This window comes from Oncorhynchus mykiss, chromosome 23, assembly GCF_013265735.2.
Source record: "Oncorhynchus mykiss isolate Arlee chromosome 23, USDA_OmykA_1.1, whole genome shotgun sequence".
In the NCBI taxonomy this organism is placed as follows: Eukaryota; Metazoa; Chordata; class Actinopteri; order Salmoniformes; family Salmonidae; genus Oncorhynchus; species Oncorhynchus mykiss.
This window is the reverse complement of record NC_048587.1, coordinates 6,926,010-6,944,198: the sequence shown is the minus strand read 5'-3', so window position 1 is coordinate 6,944,198 and position 18,189 is coordinate 6,926,010. Positions and strand designations below refer to the sequence as shown.

Genomic DNA, 18,189 nt, shown 5'->3' with positions numbered 1-18,189 from the left:
GACCAGGCCCTATAGGGTAGTAGTGCACTACTTTAGACCAGGCCCTATAGGGTAGTAGTGCACTACTTTAGACCAGGCCTATAGGGTAGTAGTGCACTACTTTAGACCAGGCCCTATAGGGTAGTAGTGCACTACTTTAGACCAGGCCCTATAGGGTAGTAGTGCACTACTTTAGACCAGGGCCCTATAGGGTAGTAGTGCACTACTTTAGACCAAGTCCTATAGGGTAGTAGTGCACTACTTTAGACCAGGCCTATAGGGTAGTAGTGCACTACTTTAGACCAGGCCCTATAGGGTAGTAGTGCACTACTTTAGACCAGGCCCTATAGGGTAGTAGTGCACTACTTTAGACCAGGCCCTAATAGGGTAGTAGTGCACTACTTTAGACCAGGCCCTATAGGGTAGTAGTGCACTACTTTAGACCAGGCCTATAGGGTAGTAGTGCACTACTTTAGACCAGGCCCTATAGGGTAGTAGTGCACTACTTTAGACCAGGCCTATAGGGTAGTAGTGCACTACTACCGTTTTTAAAAAGGTTTTCTGTGGTTTGTTAGAATAACAGAACAGAACAGCAGTTCAATTCTTTCATAGTTTTTAATAGTGGTATTATAATATTCCCCTTTAAATACTTAAAACATCCTTATTGGTTATACCGGTGTCTTACAGTAAAACATTTCTGCTCATTTCACCAACAAGCAAATAAATTACTTTAACCTTTAAATAATTCAATCTGTTTCTTTGTTTTTAAAACACTGCTCCGTTTTAGAAAGTGAAAAACCTTTTGTTTAAGCACGTTACATTTTTAAAAACATTTTGCTGCGGGAGTAGTTGCCAGATTTAACAACAAAATTAAAATCAGTATCTGAACCGTCTTCCAGCTAAGCAGATGCAAGAGTTAAAAACATCCCTGGGTTAAAGGTCATCCCAAGTTGCTTCGGAGCAGCAGTGTTACCCTGTAAAACCCATTTCAGTCCCAGCACTTCAAAAGAGAAAAACCTTCTCAGGTTGGATGATGCTTAGATTGACATTACGACAAAATGGCAGTACTGTGGAAAACCAAAACCCACAAAAAATAATTCTCCACTTACATTCTCATAGTAAATTAACTTAAGAGAGTACTGCTTACAATACAATAACACTTATTCTCTAAATGTTTAGAGTTAGTAACAAATTCCAATAGATGATAGTTCACAGCAGATTGATAGTTGTTGTTTTTCCAGATCAGTTAAGATTAGAAGGCTGTCACTGTTGGTTCCAGTGTTCTAGAATTAGTTCCCGGGCGGTTCTAGAAGGACATGATGGTTCTCTGGATGATGTCGGCACACTCTCTGACCTCGTGGTCTTTAATGATGAGGGGAGGGGCCAGACGGATGATGTCACCGTGGGTGGGCTTGGCCAACAGTCCGTTGTCACGGAGACGCATGCACACTCTCCAGGCATCATAGTCTGAGGGGGAAGAAAAGTGAGAGCGCGCAACACACACACACACACACACACACACACACACACACACACACACACACACGGGGTCAAAGCTTCAGCCTACAGAGCAACAACATCAAATTTAAGATAGATAGAAACACATGTTGTGTAAATACATTTGTTTAGTATAAAACGATAAACTGTTGATCCAAATACCTGCCATTAAAATGACAAAGTCATTAGGAATATTAGGTATTTACATTGGGTAAAATAACTACCTATTGAGATGTATGACAGAAAATGATACACTGTCTCTTTAAGAGCTTTAAGTTAGTTAGTGAAGACATGCAACAGGTGCAACAGGTCAGTAATATATCATTATTATAACAGATCAGTAATATATCATTATATCAACAGGTCAGTAATATATCATTATTATAACAGGTCAGTAATATATCATTATAATAACAGATCAGTAATATATCATTATTATAACAGGTCAGTAATATATCATTATTATAACAGGTCAGTAATATATCATTATTATAACAGGTCAGTAATATATCATTATTATAACAGGTCAGTAATATATCATTATAATAACAGGTCAGTAATATATCATTATAATAACAGGTCAGTAATATATCATTATAATAACAGGTCAGTAATATATCATTATAATAACAGGTCAGTAATATATCATTATTATAACAGGTCAGTAATATATCATTATTATAACAGATCAGTAATATATCATTATTATAACAGGTCAGTAATATATCATTATAATAACAGGTCAGTAATATATCATTATAATAACAGGTCAGTAATATATCATTATAATAACAGGTCAGTAATATATCATTATAATAACAGGTCAGTAATATATCATTATTATAACAGGTCAGTAATATATCATTATTATAACAGATCAGTAATATATCATTATTATAACAGGTCAGTAATATATCATTATAATAACAGATCAGTAATATATCATTATAATAACAGGTCAGTAATATATCATTATAATAACAGATCAGTAATATATCATTATTATAACAGGTCAGTAATATATCATTATTATAACAGGTCAGTAATATATCATTATAATAACAGGTCAGTAATATATCATTATTATAACAGGTCAGTAATATATCATTATTATAACAGGTCAGTAATATATCATTATAATAACAGGTCAGTAATATATCATTATTATAACAGGTCAGTAATATATCATTATTATAACAGGTCAGTAATATATCATTATTATAACAGGTCAGTAATATATCATTATTATAACAGATCAGTAATATATCATTATTATAACAGGTCAGTAATGTATCATTATAATAACAGGTCAGTAATATATCATTATTATAACAGATCAGTAATATATCATTATTATAACAGGTCAGTAATATATCATTATTATAACAGGTCAGTAATATATCATTATAATAACAGGTCAGTAATATATCATTATTATAAAAGGTCAGTAATATATCATTATTATAACAGGTCAGTAATATATCATTATAATAACAGATCAGTAATATATCATTATAATAACAGGTCAGTAATATAACATTATAATAACAGGTCAGTAATATATCATTATAATAACAGGTCAGTAATATAACATAATAACAGGTCAGTAATATATCATTATAATAACAGGTCAGTAATATAACATAATAACAGATCAGTAATATATCATTATAATAACAGGTCAGTAATATAACATTATAATAACAGATCAGTAATATATCATTATAACAGGTCAGTAATATATCATTATTATAACAGATCAGTAATATATCATTATAATAACAGGTCAGTAATATAACATTATAATAACAGGTCAGTAATATATCATTATAATAACAGGTCAGTAATATATCATTATTATAACAGGTCAGTAATATATCATTATTATAACAGATCAGTAATATATCATTATTATAACAGGTCAGTAATGTATCATTATAATAACAGGTCAGTGATATAACAGGTCAGTAATATATCATTATTATAACAGATCAGTAATATATCATTATTATAACAGGTCAGTAATATATCATTATTATAACAGGTCAGTAATATATCATTATAATAACAGGTCAGTGATATAACAGATCAGTAATATATCATTATTATAACAGATCAGTAATATATCATTATAATAACAGGTCAGTAATATATCATTATAATAACAGGTCAGTAATATATCATTATTATAACAGGTCAGTAATATATCATTATTATAACAGGTCAGTAATATATCATTATTATAACAGGTCAGTAATATATCAACAGGTCAGTAATATATCATTATTATAACAGGTCAGTAATATATCATTATTATAACAGATCAGTAATATATCATTATTATAACAGGTCAGTAATATATCATTATAATAACAGATCAGTAATATATCATTATTATAACAGGTCAGTAATATATCATTATAATAACAGATCAGTAATATATCATTATTATAACAGGTCAGTAATATATCATTATAATAACAGGTCAGTAATATATCATTATTATAACAGGTCAGTAATATATCATTATAATAACAGGTCAGTAATATATCATTATTATAACAGATCAGTAATATATCATTATTATAACAGGTCAGTAATGTATCATTATAATAACAGGTCAGTAATATAACATTATAATAACAGGTCAGTAATATATCATTATTATAACAGATCAGTAATATATCATTATTATAACAGGTCAGTAATATATCATTATTATAACAGGTCAGTAATATATCATTATAATAACAGGTCAGTAATATATCATTATAATAACAGGTCAGTAATATAACATTATTATAACAGGTCAGTAATATATCATTATTATAACAGATCAGTAATATATCATTATTATAACAGGTCAGTAATATATCATTATAATAACAGGTCAGTAATATAACAGGTCAGTAATATATCATTATTATAACAGGTCAGTAATATATCATTATTATAACAGATCAGTAATATATCATTATTATAACAGGTCAGTAATGTATCATTATAATAACAGGTCAGTAATATAACAGGTCAGTAATATATCATTATTATAACAGGTCAGTAATATATCATTATTATAACAGATCAGTAATATATCATTATTATAACAGGTCAGTAATATATCATTATAATAACAGGTCAGTAATATATCATTATTATAACAGGTCAGTAATATATCATTATAATAACAGGTCAGTAATATATCATTATTATAACAGATCAGTAATATATCATTATTATAACAGATCAGTAATATATCATTATTATAACAGGTCAGTAATGTATCATTATAATAACAGGTCAGTAATATAACATTATAATAACAGGTCAGTAATATATCATTATTATAACAGATCAGTAATATATCATTATTATAACAGGTCAGTAATATATCATTATTATAACAGGTCAGTAATATATCATTATAATAACAGGTCAGTAATATATCATTATAATAACAGGTCAGTAATATAACATTATTATAACAGGTCAGTAATATATCATTATTATAACATATCAGTAATATATCATTATTATAACAGGTCAGTAATATATCATTATTATAACAGGTCAGTAATATATCATTATTATAACAGATCAGTAATATATCATTATTATAACTGGTCAGTAATGTATCATTATAATAACAGGTCAGTAATATAACAGGTCAGTAATATATCATTATAATAACAGGTCAGTAATATATCATTATTATAACAGATCAGTAATATATCATTATAATAACAGATCAGTAATATATCATTATTATAACAGGTCAGTAATATATCATTATTATAACAGGTCAGTAATATATCATTATTATAACAGATCAGTAATATATCATTATTATAACAGGTCAGTAATATATCATTATAATAACAGATCAGTAATATATCAACAGGTCAGTAATATATCATTATTATAACAGGTCAGTAATATATCATTATAATAACAGATCAGTAATATATCATTATTATAACAGATCAGTAATATATCATTATTATAACAGATCAGTAATATATCATTATTATAACAGATCAGTAATATATCATTATTATTTGGGTATCTGTTGAAGGGTTGGTGTTAGTATACGGGCCAGAACTGTTGAAGGGTTGGTGTTAGTATACGGGCCAGAACTGTTGAAGGGTTGGTGTTAGTATACGGGCCAGAACTGTTGAAGGGTTGGTGTTAGTATACGGGCCAGAACTGTTGAAGGGTTGGTGTTAGTATACGGGCCAGAACTGTTGAAGGGTTGGTGTTAGTATACGGGCCAGAACTGTTGAACGGTTTTGGTTAGAAACCCTTGATCCCGACGATGGTGTGTCTAACAGCCAAGTGATTCCACATCAGATACACCCATACCTTTAGTCTCCTTGATGACGATAGTGTGTCTAACAGCCAAGTGATTCCACATCAGATACACCCATACCTTTAGTCTCCTTGACGACGATAGTGTGTCTAACAGCCAAGTGATTCCACATCAGATACACCCATACCTTTAGTCTCCTTGATGACGATAGTGTGTGATTCCACATCAGATACACCCATACCTTTAGTCTCCTTGACGACGATAGTGTGTGATTCCACATCAGATACACCCGTACCTTTAGTCTCCTTGACGACGATAGTGTGTGATTCCACATCAGATACACCCATACCTTTAGTCTCCTTGATGACGATAGTGTGTGATTCCACATCAGATACACCCATACCTTTAGTCTCCTTGATGACGATAGTGTGTGATTCCACATCAGATACACCCTTACCTTTAGTCTCCTTGACGACGATAGTGTGTGATTCCACATCAGATACACCCTTACCTTTAGTCTCCTTGACGACGATAGTGTGTGATTCCACATCAGATACACCCTTACCTTTAGTCTCCTTGACGACGATAGTGTGTGATTCCACATCAGATACACCCTTACCTTTAGTCTCCTTGATGACGATAGTGTGTGATTCCACATCAGATACACCCTTACCTTTAGTCTCCTTGACGACGATAGTGTGTGATTCCACATCAGATACACCCGTACCTTTAGTCTCCTTGATGACGATAGTGTGTGATTCCACATCAGATACACCCGTACCTTTAGTCTCCTTGACGACGATAGTGTGTGATTCCACATCAGATACACCCTTACCTTTAGTCTCCTTGATGACGATAGTGTGTGATTCCACATCAGATACACCCTTACCTTTAGTCTCCTTGACGACGATAGTGTGTGATTCCACATCAGATACACCCGTACCTTTAGTCTCCTTGATGACGATAGTGTGTGATTCCACATCAGATACACCCGTACCTTTAGTCTCCTTGACGACGATAGTGTGTGATTCCACATCAGATACACCCTTACCTTTAGTCTCCTTGACGACGATAGTGTGTGATTCCACATCAGATACACCCGTACCTTTAGTCTCCTTGACGACGATAGTGTGTGATTCCACATCAGATACACCCTTACCTTTAGTCTCCTTGACGACGATAGTGTGTGATTCCACATCAGATACACCCTTACCTTTAGTCTCCTTGACGACGATAGTGTGTGATTCCACATCAGATACACCCGTACCTTTAGTCTCCTTGACGACGATAGTGTGTGATTCCACATCAGATACACCCGTACCTTTAGTCTCCTTGATGACGATAGTGTGTGATTCCACATCAGATACACCCGTACCTTTAGTCTCCTTGATGACGATAGTGTGTGATTCCACATCAGATACACCCGTACCTTTAGTCTCCTTGATGACGATAGTGTGTGATTCCACATCAGATACACCCATACCTTTAGTCTCCTTGATGACGATAGTGTGAGATTCCACATCAGATACACCCGTACCTTTAGTCTCCTTGACGACGATAGTGTGTGATTCCACATCAGATACACCCGTACCTTTAGTCTCCTTGACGACGATAGTGTGTGATTCCACATCAGATACACCCGTACCTTTAGTCTCCTTGATGACGATAGTGTGAGATTCCACATCAGATACACCCGTACCTTTAGTCTCCTTGACGACGATAGTGTGTGATTCCACATCAGATACACCCGTACCTTTAGTCTCCTTGATGACGATGGCGTTGAGGAGACCCTTCCCACGGACGATGGGGACGATCTCTTTAGGAAGCTTTGACAGTTCTGACCTCAGCAACTGGCCCATCTTCTCAGCGTTCTCCGCCAGCTTCTCTTCCTCCAGAACCTGTCAGGGAGGACAACGTACTGTTAGAGGAGGCCTGTTACTACCTCAAATCAGCCTGACGAACCGGTGTCTGTATGTCGCCTCGCTACTTGCTGTATATAGCCCCTCTACTGTATATAGCCCCTCTCCTGTATATAGCCCCTCTCCTGTATATAGCCCCTCTCCTGTATATAGCCCCTCTCCTGTATATAGCCCCTCTCCTGTATATAGCCCCTCTCCTGTACATAGCCCCTCTCCTGTACATAGCCCCTCTCCTGTACATAGCCCCTCTCCTGTACATAGCCCCTCTCCTGTACATAGCCCCTCTCCTGTACATAGCCCCTCTCCTGTACATAGCCCCTCTCCTGTACATAGCCCCTCTCCTGTACATAGCCCCTCTCCTGTACATAGCCCCTCTCCTGTACATAGCCCCTCTCCTGTACATAGCCCCTCTCCTGTACATAGCCCCTCTCCTGTCTATAGCCCCTCTCCTGTCTATAGCCCCTCTCCTGTCTATAGCCCCTCTCCTGTCTATAGCCCCTCTCCTGTCTATAGCCCCTCTCCTGTCTATAGCCCCTCTCCTGTCTATAGCCCCTCTCCTGTCTATAGCCCCTCTCCTGTCTATAGCCCCTCTCCTGTCTATAGCCCCTCTCCTGTCTATAGCCCCTCTCCTGTCTATAGCCCCTCTCCTGTCTATAGCCCCTCTCCTGTCTATAGCCCCTCTCCTGTCTATAGCCCCTCTCCTGTCTATAGCCCCTCTCCTGTCTATAGCCCCTCTCCTGTCTATAGCCCCTCTCCTGTCTATAGCCCCTCTCCTGTCTATAGCCCCTCTCCTGTCTATAGCCCCTCTCCTGTCTATAGCCCCTCTCCTGTCTATAGCCCCTCTCCTGTCTATAGCCCCTCTCCTGTCTATAGCCCCTCTCCTGTCTATAGCCCCTCTCCTGTCTATAGCCCCTCTCCTGTCTATAGCCCCTCTCCTGTCTATAGCCCCTCTCCTGTCTATAGCCCCTCTCCTGTCTATAGCCCCTCTCCTGTCTATAGCCCCTCTCCTGCTCTGGGGAGTATCCCATCTTACTAAACCAGCTAGTCAGATTCAGCAGTCTGTTAATCTGGGGAGTATCCCATCTTACTCAACCAGCTAGTCAGATTCAGCTGTCTGTTGCTCTGGGGAGTATCCCATCTTACTCAACCAGCTAGTCAGATTCAGCTGTCTGTTACTCTGGGGAGTATCCCATCTTACTCAACCAGCTAGTCAGATTCAGCTGTCTGTTACTCTGGGGAGTATCCCATCTTACTCAACCAGCTAGTCAGATTCAGCAGTCTGTTACTCTGGGGAGTATCCCGTCTTACTCAACCAGCTAGTCAGATTCAGCTGTCTGTTGCTCTGGGGAGTATGCCATCTTACTCAACCAGCTAGTCAGATACAGTACTCATCTGTCTGTTAATCTGGGGAGTATCCCATCTTACTAAACCAGCTAGTGAGATACAGTACTCATCTGTCTGTTACTCTGGGGAGTATCCCATCTTACTAAACCAGCTAGTCAGACACAGTACTCTCATCTGTATGTTGCTCTGGGGAGTATCCCGTCTTACTAAACCAGCTAGTCACACAGTACTCTCATCTGTATGTTGCTCTGGGGAGTATCCCGTCTTACTAAACCAGCTAGTCAGACACAGTACTCTCATCTGTATGTTGCTCTGGGGAGTATCCCGTCTTACTAAACCAGCTAGTCAGACACAGTACTCTCATCTGTATGTTGCTCTGGGGAGTATCCCGTCTTACTAAACCAGCTAGTCAGATATGATGACTTGACTGCTTGAAGGAATGAATGAGACACTACATGGCCACAACATGCTGGTCCAATATCTCAAACAAAAATCATGGGCATTAATATGGAGTTGGTCCCCCCATTGCTGCTATAACAGCCTCCACTCTTCTGGGAAGACTTTCCACTAGATGTTGGAACATTGCTGCTATAACAGCCTCCACTCTTCTGGGAAGGCTTTCCACTAGATGTTGGAACATTGCTGCTATAACAGCCTCCACTCTTCTGGGAAGGCTTTCCACTAGATGTTGGAACATTACTGCTATACCAGCCTCCACTCTTCTGGGAAGGCTTTCCACTAGATGTTGGAAGTTTACGAACTGACTTGTTGGAAAGGTGGCATCCTATGACGGTGCCACATTGAAAGTCACTGAGCTCTTCAGTAAGGCCATTCTACTGACAATGTTTGTCTATGGAGATTACATGGCAATGTGCTAGATTTTATACACCTGTCAGCAACGGCTGTGGCTGAAATAGCCGAATCCACTAATTTGAAGGGGCATCCACATACTTCTGACCAGGCAGTATACGTGACTGCCCGGACTGATGGATGGTAGAAGGAATCACCCAAGACATCCAGCCTAGCCAAAGCTAAAAGGATGAATGGTAGAAGGAGTCACCCAAGACATCCAGCCTAGCCAAAGCTAAAAGGATGAATGGTAGGAGTCACCCAAGACATCCAGCCTAGCCAAAGCTAAAAGGATGAATGGTAGAAGGAGTCACCCAAGACATCCAGCCTAGCCAAAGCTAAAAGGATGAATGTAGAAGGAGTCACCCAAGACATCCAGCCTAGCCAAAGCTAAAAGGATGAATGGTAGGAGGAGTCACCCAAGACATCCAGCCTAGCCAAAGCTAAAAGGATGAATGGTAGGAGGAGTCACCCAAGACATCCAGCCTAGCCAAAGCTAAAAGGATGAATGGTAGAAGGAGTCACCCAAGACATCCAGCCTAGCCAAAGCTAAAAGGATGAATGGTAGGAGGAGTCACGCAAGACATCCAGCCTAGCCAAAGCTAAAAGGATGAATGTAGAAGGAGTCACCCAAGACATCAAGCCTAGCCAAAGCTAAAAGGATGAATGGTAGAAGGAGTCACCCAAGACATCCAGCCTAGCCAAAGCTAAAAGGATGAATGGTAGGAGTCACCCAAGACATCCAGACTAGCCAAAGCTAAAAGGATGAATGGTAGAAGGAGTCACCCAAGACATCCAGCCTAGCCAAAGCTAAAAGGATGAATGGTTGGAGTCACCCAAGACATCCAGCCTAGCCAAAGCTAAAAGGATGAATGGTAGAAGGAGTCACCCAAGACATCCAGCCTAGCCAAAGCTAAAAGGATGAATGGTAGGAGTCACCCAAGACATCCAGCCTAGCCAAAGCTAAAAGGATGAATGGTAGGAGTCACCCAAGACATCCAGCCTAGCCAAAGCTAAAGTGGAACTATTGTTTCTTCAATGTGTCAATGTTTGAATATATACCTCCGTTTTGGATTTGTCCACATTTAAGTGTGCGGGCGTCTCCATCTCTCCTAATGTTTGAATCAGTCCATAGCCAAATAACTAACTAGCTGAATCTGTCCATAGCCAAATAACTAACTAGCTGAATCTGTCCATAGCCAAATAGCTAACTAGCTGAATCTGTCCATAGTCAAATAACTAACTAGCTGAATCTGTCCATAGCCAAATAACGAACTAGCTGAATCTGTCCATAGCTAAATAACTAACTAGCTAGCTAACTAGCTGAATCTGTCCATAGCTAAATAACTAACTAGCTGAATATGTCCAATGCCAAATAACTAACTAACTGAATCTGTCCATAGCCAAATAGCTAACTAGCTGAATCTGTCCATAGTCAAATAACTAACTAGCTGAATCTGTCCATAGCCAAATAACTAACTAGCTAGCGGAATCTGTCCATAGCCAAATAACTAACTAGCTGAATCTGTCCATAGCTAAATAACTAACTAGCTAGCTAACTAGCTGAATCTGTCCATAGCCAAATAACTAACTAGCTGAATCTGTCCATAGCTAAATAACTAACTAGCTAGCTAAATCTGTCCATAGCCAAATAACTAACTAGCTGAATCTGTCCATAGCTAAATAACTAACTAGCTAGCTAACTAGCTGAATCTGTCCATAGCCAAATAACTAACTAGCTGAATCTGTCCATAGCTAAATAACTAACTAGCTAGCTAACTAGCTGAATCTGTCCATAGCCAAATAACTAACTAGCTGAATCTGTCCATAGCCAAATAACTAACTAGCTGAATCTGTCCATAGCTAAATAACTAACTAGCTGAATCTGTCCATAGCCAAATAACTAACTAGCTGAATCTGTCCATAGCTAAATAACTAACTAGCTAGCTAACTAGCTGAATCTGTCCATAGCTAAATAACTAACTAGCTGAATAACTAAAAGCTAGCTACCACGTACCTCTAGAGCTGCCATGGCAACGCCACAGGCCAGAGGGTTTCCTCCGTACGTAGAGCCGTGCTCTCCAGGCTTGATGGTCAGCATCACCTCATCATCACACAGCACCGCAGACACCTGGCAGGACAAGGTATATATCAGAGACTGACATGACCCAGTCACACCATGGCCCAGTCACAACAGACACCTGGCAGGACAAGGTATATATCAGAGACTGACATGACCCAGTCACACCATGACCCAGTCCCAACATGACCCAGTCCCAACATGACCCAGTCCCAACATGACTCAACATGTCCCAGTCCCAACATGACCCAGTCCCAACATGACCCAGTCCCAACATGACTCAACATGTCCCAGTCCCAACATGACCCAGTCCCAACAGTCACAACATGACCCAGTCCCCACATGACCCAGTCCCAACATGACCCAGTCCCAACATGACCCAGTCCCAACATGACCCAGTCCCAACATGACCCAGTCCCAACATGACTCAACATGTCCCAGTCCCAACATGACCGAGTCCCAACATGACCCAGTCCCACCATGACCCAGTCACAACATGACCCAGTCCCAACATGACCCAGTCCCAACATGACCCAGTCCCAACATGACTCAACATGTCCCAGTCCCAACATGACCGAGTCCCAACATGACCCAGTCCCAACAGTCACAACATGACCCAGTCCCAACATGACCCAGTCACAACATGACCCAGTCCCAACATGACCCAGTCCCAACATGACTCAACATGTCCCAGCCCCAACATTACCCAGTCCCAACAGTCACAACATGACCCAGTCCCAACATGACCCAGTCACAACATGACCCAGTCACAACAGTCCCAACATGACCCAGTCCCAACAGTCCCAACATGACCCAGTCCCCACATGACCCAGTCCAAACAGTCCCAACATGACCCAGTCCCAACATGAACCAGTCCAAACAGTCCCAACATGACCCAGTCCCAACATGACTCAGTCCAAACAGTCCCAACATGACCCAGTCACAACATGACCCAGTCCCAACAGTCCCCACATGACCCAGTCCCAACATGACCCACTCCCAACATGACCCAGTCCCAACATGACCCAGTCACAACATGACCCAGTCACAACAGTCCCAACATGACCCAGTCACAACAGTCCCAACATGACCCAGTCACAACATGACCCAGTCACAACATGACCCAGTCACAACATGACCCAGTCACAACATGACCCAGTCACAACAGTCCCAACATAACCCAGTCCCAACATGACCCAGTCCCAACATGACCCAGTCCCAACATGACCCAGTCCCAACATGACCCAGTCCCAACATGACCCAGTCCCAACATGCCCCAGTCCCAACAGGCCCCAGTCCCAACATGACCCAGTCCCAACATGACCCAGTCCCAACATGACCCAGTCCCAACATGACCCAGACCCCACATGACCCAACAGGCTGAATAAGCAGTGAGTCACAAAAGGAAGTGAATTAAACCATGAATATTCACGTATTAAATGAGACCCATCCCATACTAAATTATTAGACAGCATTTTCATTCCGTAAATCAAAAACGAGGAACACAACAACATTGCAGAGAACGTAGTGTAACAGTGTTGTGTTTACTCACAGGGTAGACGCCTCCTGACAGAGCCTTTCCCAGGATCACGATGTCAGGACGTACTTCCTCATGGTCCACGGCCAGTCGTCTGCCCGTACGGGCCAGTCCAGTCTGCACCTCGTCGGCTATGAACAGCACCTAAACATGGGAACAGAGAGGTATCAGTAGAGTCAATGTCTGACTGGGCCTCTACATTACAGCCACCTCATCGGCTATGAACAGCACCTAAACATGGGAACAGAGAGGTATCAGTAGAGTCTATGTCTGATCGGGCCTCTACATTACAGCCAGCTCATCGGCTATGAACAGCACCTAAACATGGGAACAGAGAGGTATCAGTAGAGTCTATGTCTGATCGGGCCTCTACATTACAGCCAGCTCATCGGCTATGAACAGCACCTAAACCCCATGCAGAAGGAGATACTCAAATCACATTTCATTTATAAAAAGGCCTTTTTTAAAATCAACAGTTGCCACAAAAATGTTTTATAATAACCTGGTCTCTAGACCCAAACACAGGGAAGCACAGTAACAAGGAAAAAGCTATATCAGTATTTATTTATTTATTTTACAACAATAAAACATTGACAAATGGACCAAAAGTGTTGGGGGAAAAAGTGTCCGTTTCCAAAAGACACAAAACAGATCAACCGTTGATTCTCAAGGCCTTTTTTTTGTGCCGACGCCGAAACGTCTCGTACTCACGTTGTTCCGAGTGCAGAGTTGTCTGACCGTGGTGAGGTATCCGGGGTCAGGGACCACCACCCCAGCCTCTCCCTGGATGGGCTCCACCATGAAGGCTGCTACGTTAGGGTCCTGGAGAGCTTTCTGGGCACAACCATCAGCACACAGTCAGTGATAACAGATCATATCTCATCAATGGTTTTTACAGTGGTGGAGACACTCCCTTTGCTGTGTATACTGACACAATATGGAGGAAAGGCCCATTTCCCCAGACTTCGTCTGGACTAAGATTGCTCAAACAGGACTAGGCCTGATCTGGCTCCAGGAAACTGGCCTGTAGAGAGGTAACATTAAGGTTCAGTATTATAGAGGTTCAGGAAACTGGCCTGTAGAGAGGTAACATTAAGGTTCAGGAAACTGGCCTGTAGAGAGGTAACATTAAGGTTTAGTATTATAGAGGTTCAGGAAACTGGCCTGTAGAGAGGTAACATTAAGGTTCAGTATTATAGAGGATGTGGTCATGTCAGCGCGTACCTCCAGAGCAGCGATGTCGTTGTAGGGGATGAGCCCAAAGCCGGGCATGAAGGGCCCGAAGCCCTCGTAACTGCTAGGATCTGTCGAGCTCGAGATGGCTGCCATGGTTCTCCCCCAGAAGTTACCATCTACAGAGGAGAGGTTAGCCACAGTACAGTAGTATCCTTCTTCTATGGTGTTCATCGCACAGAGTTCCAATGCATTCTGCCACGTGAGGGAACTAAATGAACTGCAACCCGATTACAGGAATATGGCATTCAAAATAACATTGTTAACAAATACAGCTGCAAGCAGCCATGCCGGGGTTCAAGCCCTACGGCACTACCGTAACAATGATTGTACTGCACTATAAAAAGGTGTATTTCAGGAATGCACAGCTAGGATAGACAGGGAGGGACAAACGCCCCGTATCTCAGGACATGATGGGAAACCCCCCCCCACCCAAAAAAAAGTGCTGTGTATCGACTTACTTGCAAAGATGATTTTGGCCTGATTCTTGGGAACGCCCTTCACAGTGTAGGCCCACTTACGGGCCAGCTTACAGGCCGTCTCTCCTCCCTCCACACCTGGTCCACAAAGAGGGAAAGAACATTAATGTCGCTATACTTTAGAATTGACATGTTGTGTACCACGGACCTCCACCAGCAGATAGACATGTCAGACAGCTAGCTCCATCAGGCCTCCTAACCTGTGTTCATGGGCAGGTCATATCAGGCCTCCTAACCTGTGTTCATGGGCAGGTCATATCAGGCCTCCTAACCTGTGTTCATGGGCAGGTCATATCAGGCCTCCTAACCTGTGTTCATGGGCAGGTCATGTCAGGCCTCCTAACCTGTGTTCATGGGCAGGTCATGTCAGGCCTCCTAACCTGTGTTCATGGGCAGGTCATGTCAGGCCTCCTAACCTGTGTTCATGGGCAGGTCATATCAGGCCTCCTAACCTGTGTTCATGGGCAGGTCATGTCAGGCCTCCTAACCTGTGTTCATGGGCAGGTCATATCAGGCCTCCTAACCTGTGTTCATGGGCAGGTCATGTCAGGCCTCCTAACCTGTGTTCATGGGCAGGTCATGTCAGGCCTCCTAACCTGTGTTCATGGGCAGGTCATATCAGGCCTCCTAACCTGTGTTCATGGGCAGGTCATGTCAGGCCTCCTAACCTGTGTTCATGGGCAGGTCATATCAGGCCTCCTAACCTGTGTTCATGGGCAGGTCATATCAGGCCTCCTAACCTGTGTTCATGGGCAGGTCATGTCAGGCCTCCTAACCTGTGTTCATGGGCAGGTCATATCAGACCTCCTAACCTGTGTTCATGGGCAGTACATATCAGGCCTCTAACCTGTGTTCATGGGCAGGTCATATCAGACCTCCTAACCTGTGTTCATGGGCAGGTCATATCAGGCCTCCTAACCTGTGTTCATGGCCAGGTCCTATCAGGCCTCCTAACCTGTGTTCATGGGCAGGTCATATCAGGCCTCCTAACCTGTGTTCATGGGCAGGTCATATCAGGCCTCCTAACCTATCAGGCCTCCTAACCTGTGTTCATGGGCAGGTCATATCAGGCCTCCTAACCTGTTGTTATGGGGAAGTCAAATCAGGTCTCCTAACCTGTGTTCATGGGCAGTACATATCAGGCCTCCTAACCTGTGCTCATGGGCAGGTCATATCAGGCCTCCTAACCTATCAGGCCTCCTAACCTGTGTTCATGGGCAGGTCATATCAGGCCTCCTAACCTGTGTTCATGGACATGTCATATCAGGCCTCCTAACCTGTGTTCATGGGCAGGTCATATCAGGCCTCCGAACCTGTGTTCATGGGCAGGTCATGTCAGGCCTCCTAACCTGTGTTCATGGGCAGGTCATTTCAGACCTCCTAACCTGTGTTCATGGGCAGGTCATATCAGACCTCCTAACCTGTGTTCATGGGCAGTAGGCCTGTTCATGGGCAGGTCATATCAGGCCTCCTAACCTGTGCTCATGGGCAGGTCATATCAGGCCTCCTAACCTATCAGGCCTCCTAACCTGTGTTCATGGGCAGGTCATATCAGGCCTCCTAACCTGTGTTCATGGACATGTCATATCAGGCCTCCTAACCTATCAGGCCTCCTAACCTGTGTTCATGGGCAGGTCATATCAGGCCTCCTAACCTGTTGTTATGGGGAAGTCAAATCAGGTCTCCTAACCTGTGTTCATGGGCAGTACATTTCAGACCTCCTAACCTGTGTTCATGGGCAGGTCATATCAGACCTCCTAACCTGTGTTCATGGGCAGTAGGCCTGTTCATGGGCAGGTCATATCAGGCCTCCTAACCTGTGTTCATGGGCAGTAGGCCTGTTCATGGGCAGTACATATCAGGCCTCCTAACCTGTGTTCATGGGCAGTACTTTGTCGTATCCAAACAGGGTGGTGATGTACTGCTCGTAGGCCCCCAGGATGTCGTTGTAGAAGGCCCTGGAGGTCAGGGTGAGCCTGGAGGCCTGGGCGTTCAGAGCAGCGATGATCTTGGGGTGACAGTGGCCCTGGTTCACTGCACTGTAGGCGCTCAGGAAGTCATAGTATCTGTTGCCCTCCACGTCCCACACATACAGACCTGGGGAGGAGACGAGACAGAGCAGAGGGGAGGGGGGGGGGGGGGTTGGGAACAGGTACTGGAAGCAAGCCTTGTCCCAAACCAGAACGGCCAATAGGGCAGGAGCCAGAGGCAGCTTGATATACAGTAGACAGGACACTAGTTAGTCTGTCAGGAGTCTACCGGCAACGTCCCGACGCAGAGTCCACCGGCAACGTCCCGACGCAGAGTCCACCGGCAACGTCCCGACGCAGAGTCCACCGGCAACGTCCCGACGCAGAGTCCACCGGCAACGTCCCGACGCAGAGTCCACCGACAACGTCCCGACGCAGAGTCCACCGACAACGTCCCGACGCAGAGTCTAGCGACAACGTCCCGACGCAGAGTCCACCGACAACGTCCCGACGCAGGGTCCAGCGACAACGTCCCGACGCAGAGTCCACCGGCAACGTCCCGACGCAGAGTCCAGCGACAACGTCCCGACGCAGAGTCCACCGACAACGTCCCGACGCAGTCCACCGACAACGTCCCGACGCAGAGTCTAGCGACAACGTCCCGACGCAGAGTCTAGCGACAACGTCCCGACGCAGAGTCTAGCGACAACGTCCCGACGCAGAGTCTAGCGACAACGTCCCGACGCAGAGTCTAGCGACAACGTCCCGACGCAGAGTCCACCGACAACGTCCCGACGCAGAGTCCGCCGGCAACGTCCCGACGCAGAGTCCGCCGGCAACGTCCCGACGCAGAGTCCACCGGCAACGTCCCGACGCAGAGTCCACCGGCAACGTCCCGACGCAGAGTCCACCGGCAACGTCCCGACGCAGAGTCCACCGGCAACGTCCCGACGCAGAGTCCACCGGCAACGTCCCGACGCAGAGTCCACCGAC

General features: G+C 42.9%; 1 protein-coding gene across 4 annotated transcripts in view; it reads right to left on the bottom strand.

Annotated features, from left to right (window-relative positions):
• Positions 1-575: 575 nt before the first annotated feature.
• The window catches only part of LOC110516215 (ornithine aminotransferase, mitochondrial), a 35,554-nt gene continuing 17,940 nt past the window's right edge, over positions 576-18,189 (bottom strand). The window contains exons 3-10 of one of the 4 annotated variants that reach the window (XM_036960322.1): positions 17,099-17,323; positions 15,209-15,304; positions 14,739-14,866; positions 14,226-14,348; positions 13,530-13,658; positions 11,915-12,028; positions 7,539-7,683; positions 576-1,446 (exon numbers count right to left, since the gene is read on the bottom strand). In XM_036960322.1, the coding sequence (XP_036816217.1) occupies positions 1,286-1,446; positions 7,539-7,683; positions 11,915-12,028; positions 13,530-13,658; positions 14,226-14,348; positions 14,739-14,866; positions 15,209-15,304; positions 17,099-17,323 (1,121 nt within the window). In that variant the 3' untranslated portion in view covers positions 576-1,285. Of the gene's footprint in view, positions 1,447-7,538; positions 7,684-11,914; positions 12,029-13,529; positions 13,659-14,225; positions 14,349-14,738; positions 14,867-15,208; positions 15,305-15,678; positions 15,704-16,342; positions 16,361-16,467; positions 16,474-17,098; positions 17,324-18,189 lie in introns of those variants that run through there. The other 3 variants (XM_036960325.1, XM_036960324.1, XM_036960323.1) reach the window with 3 other exon arrangements.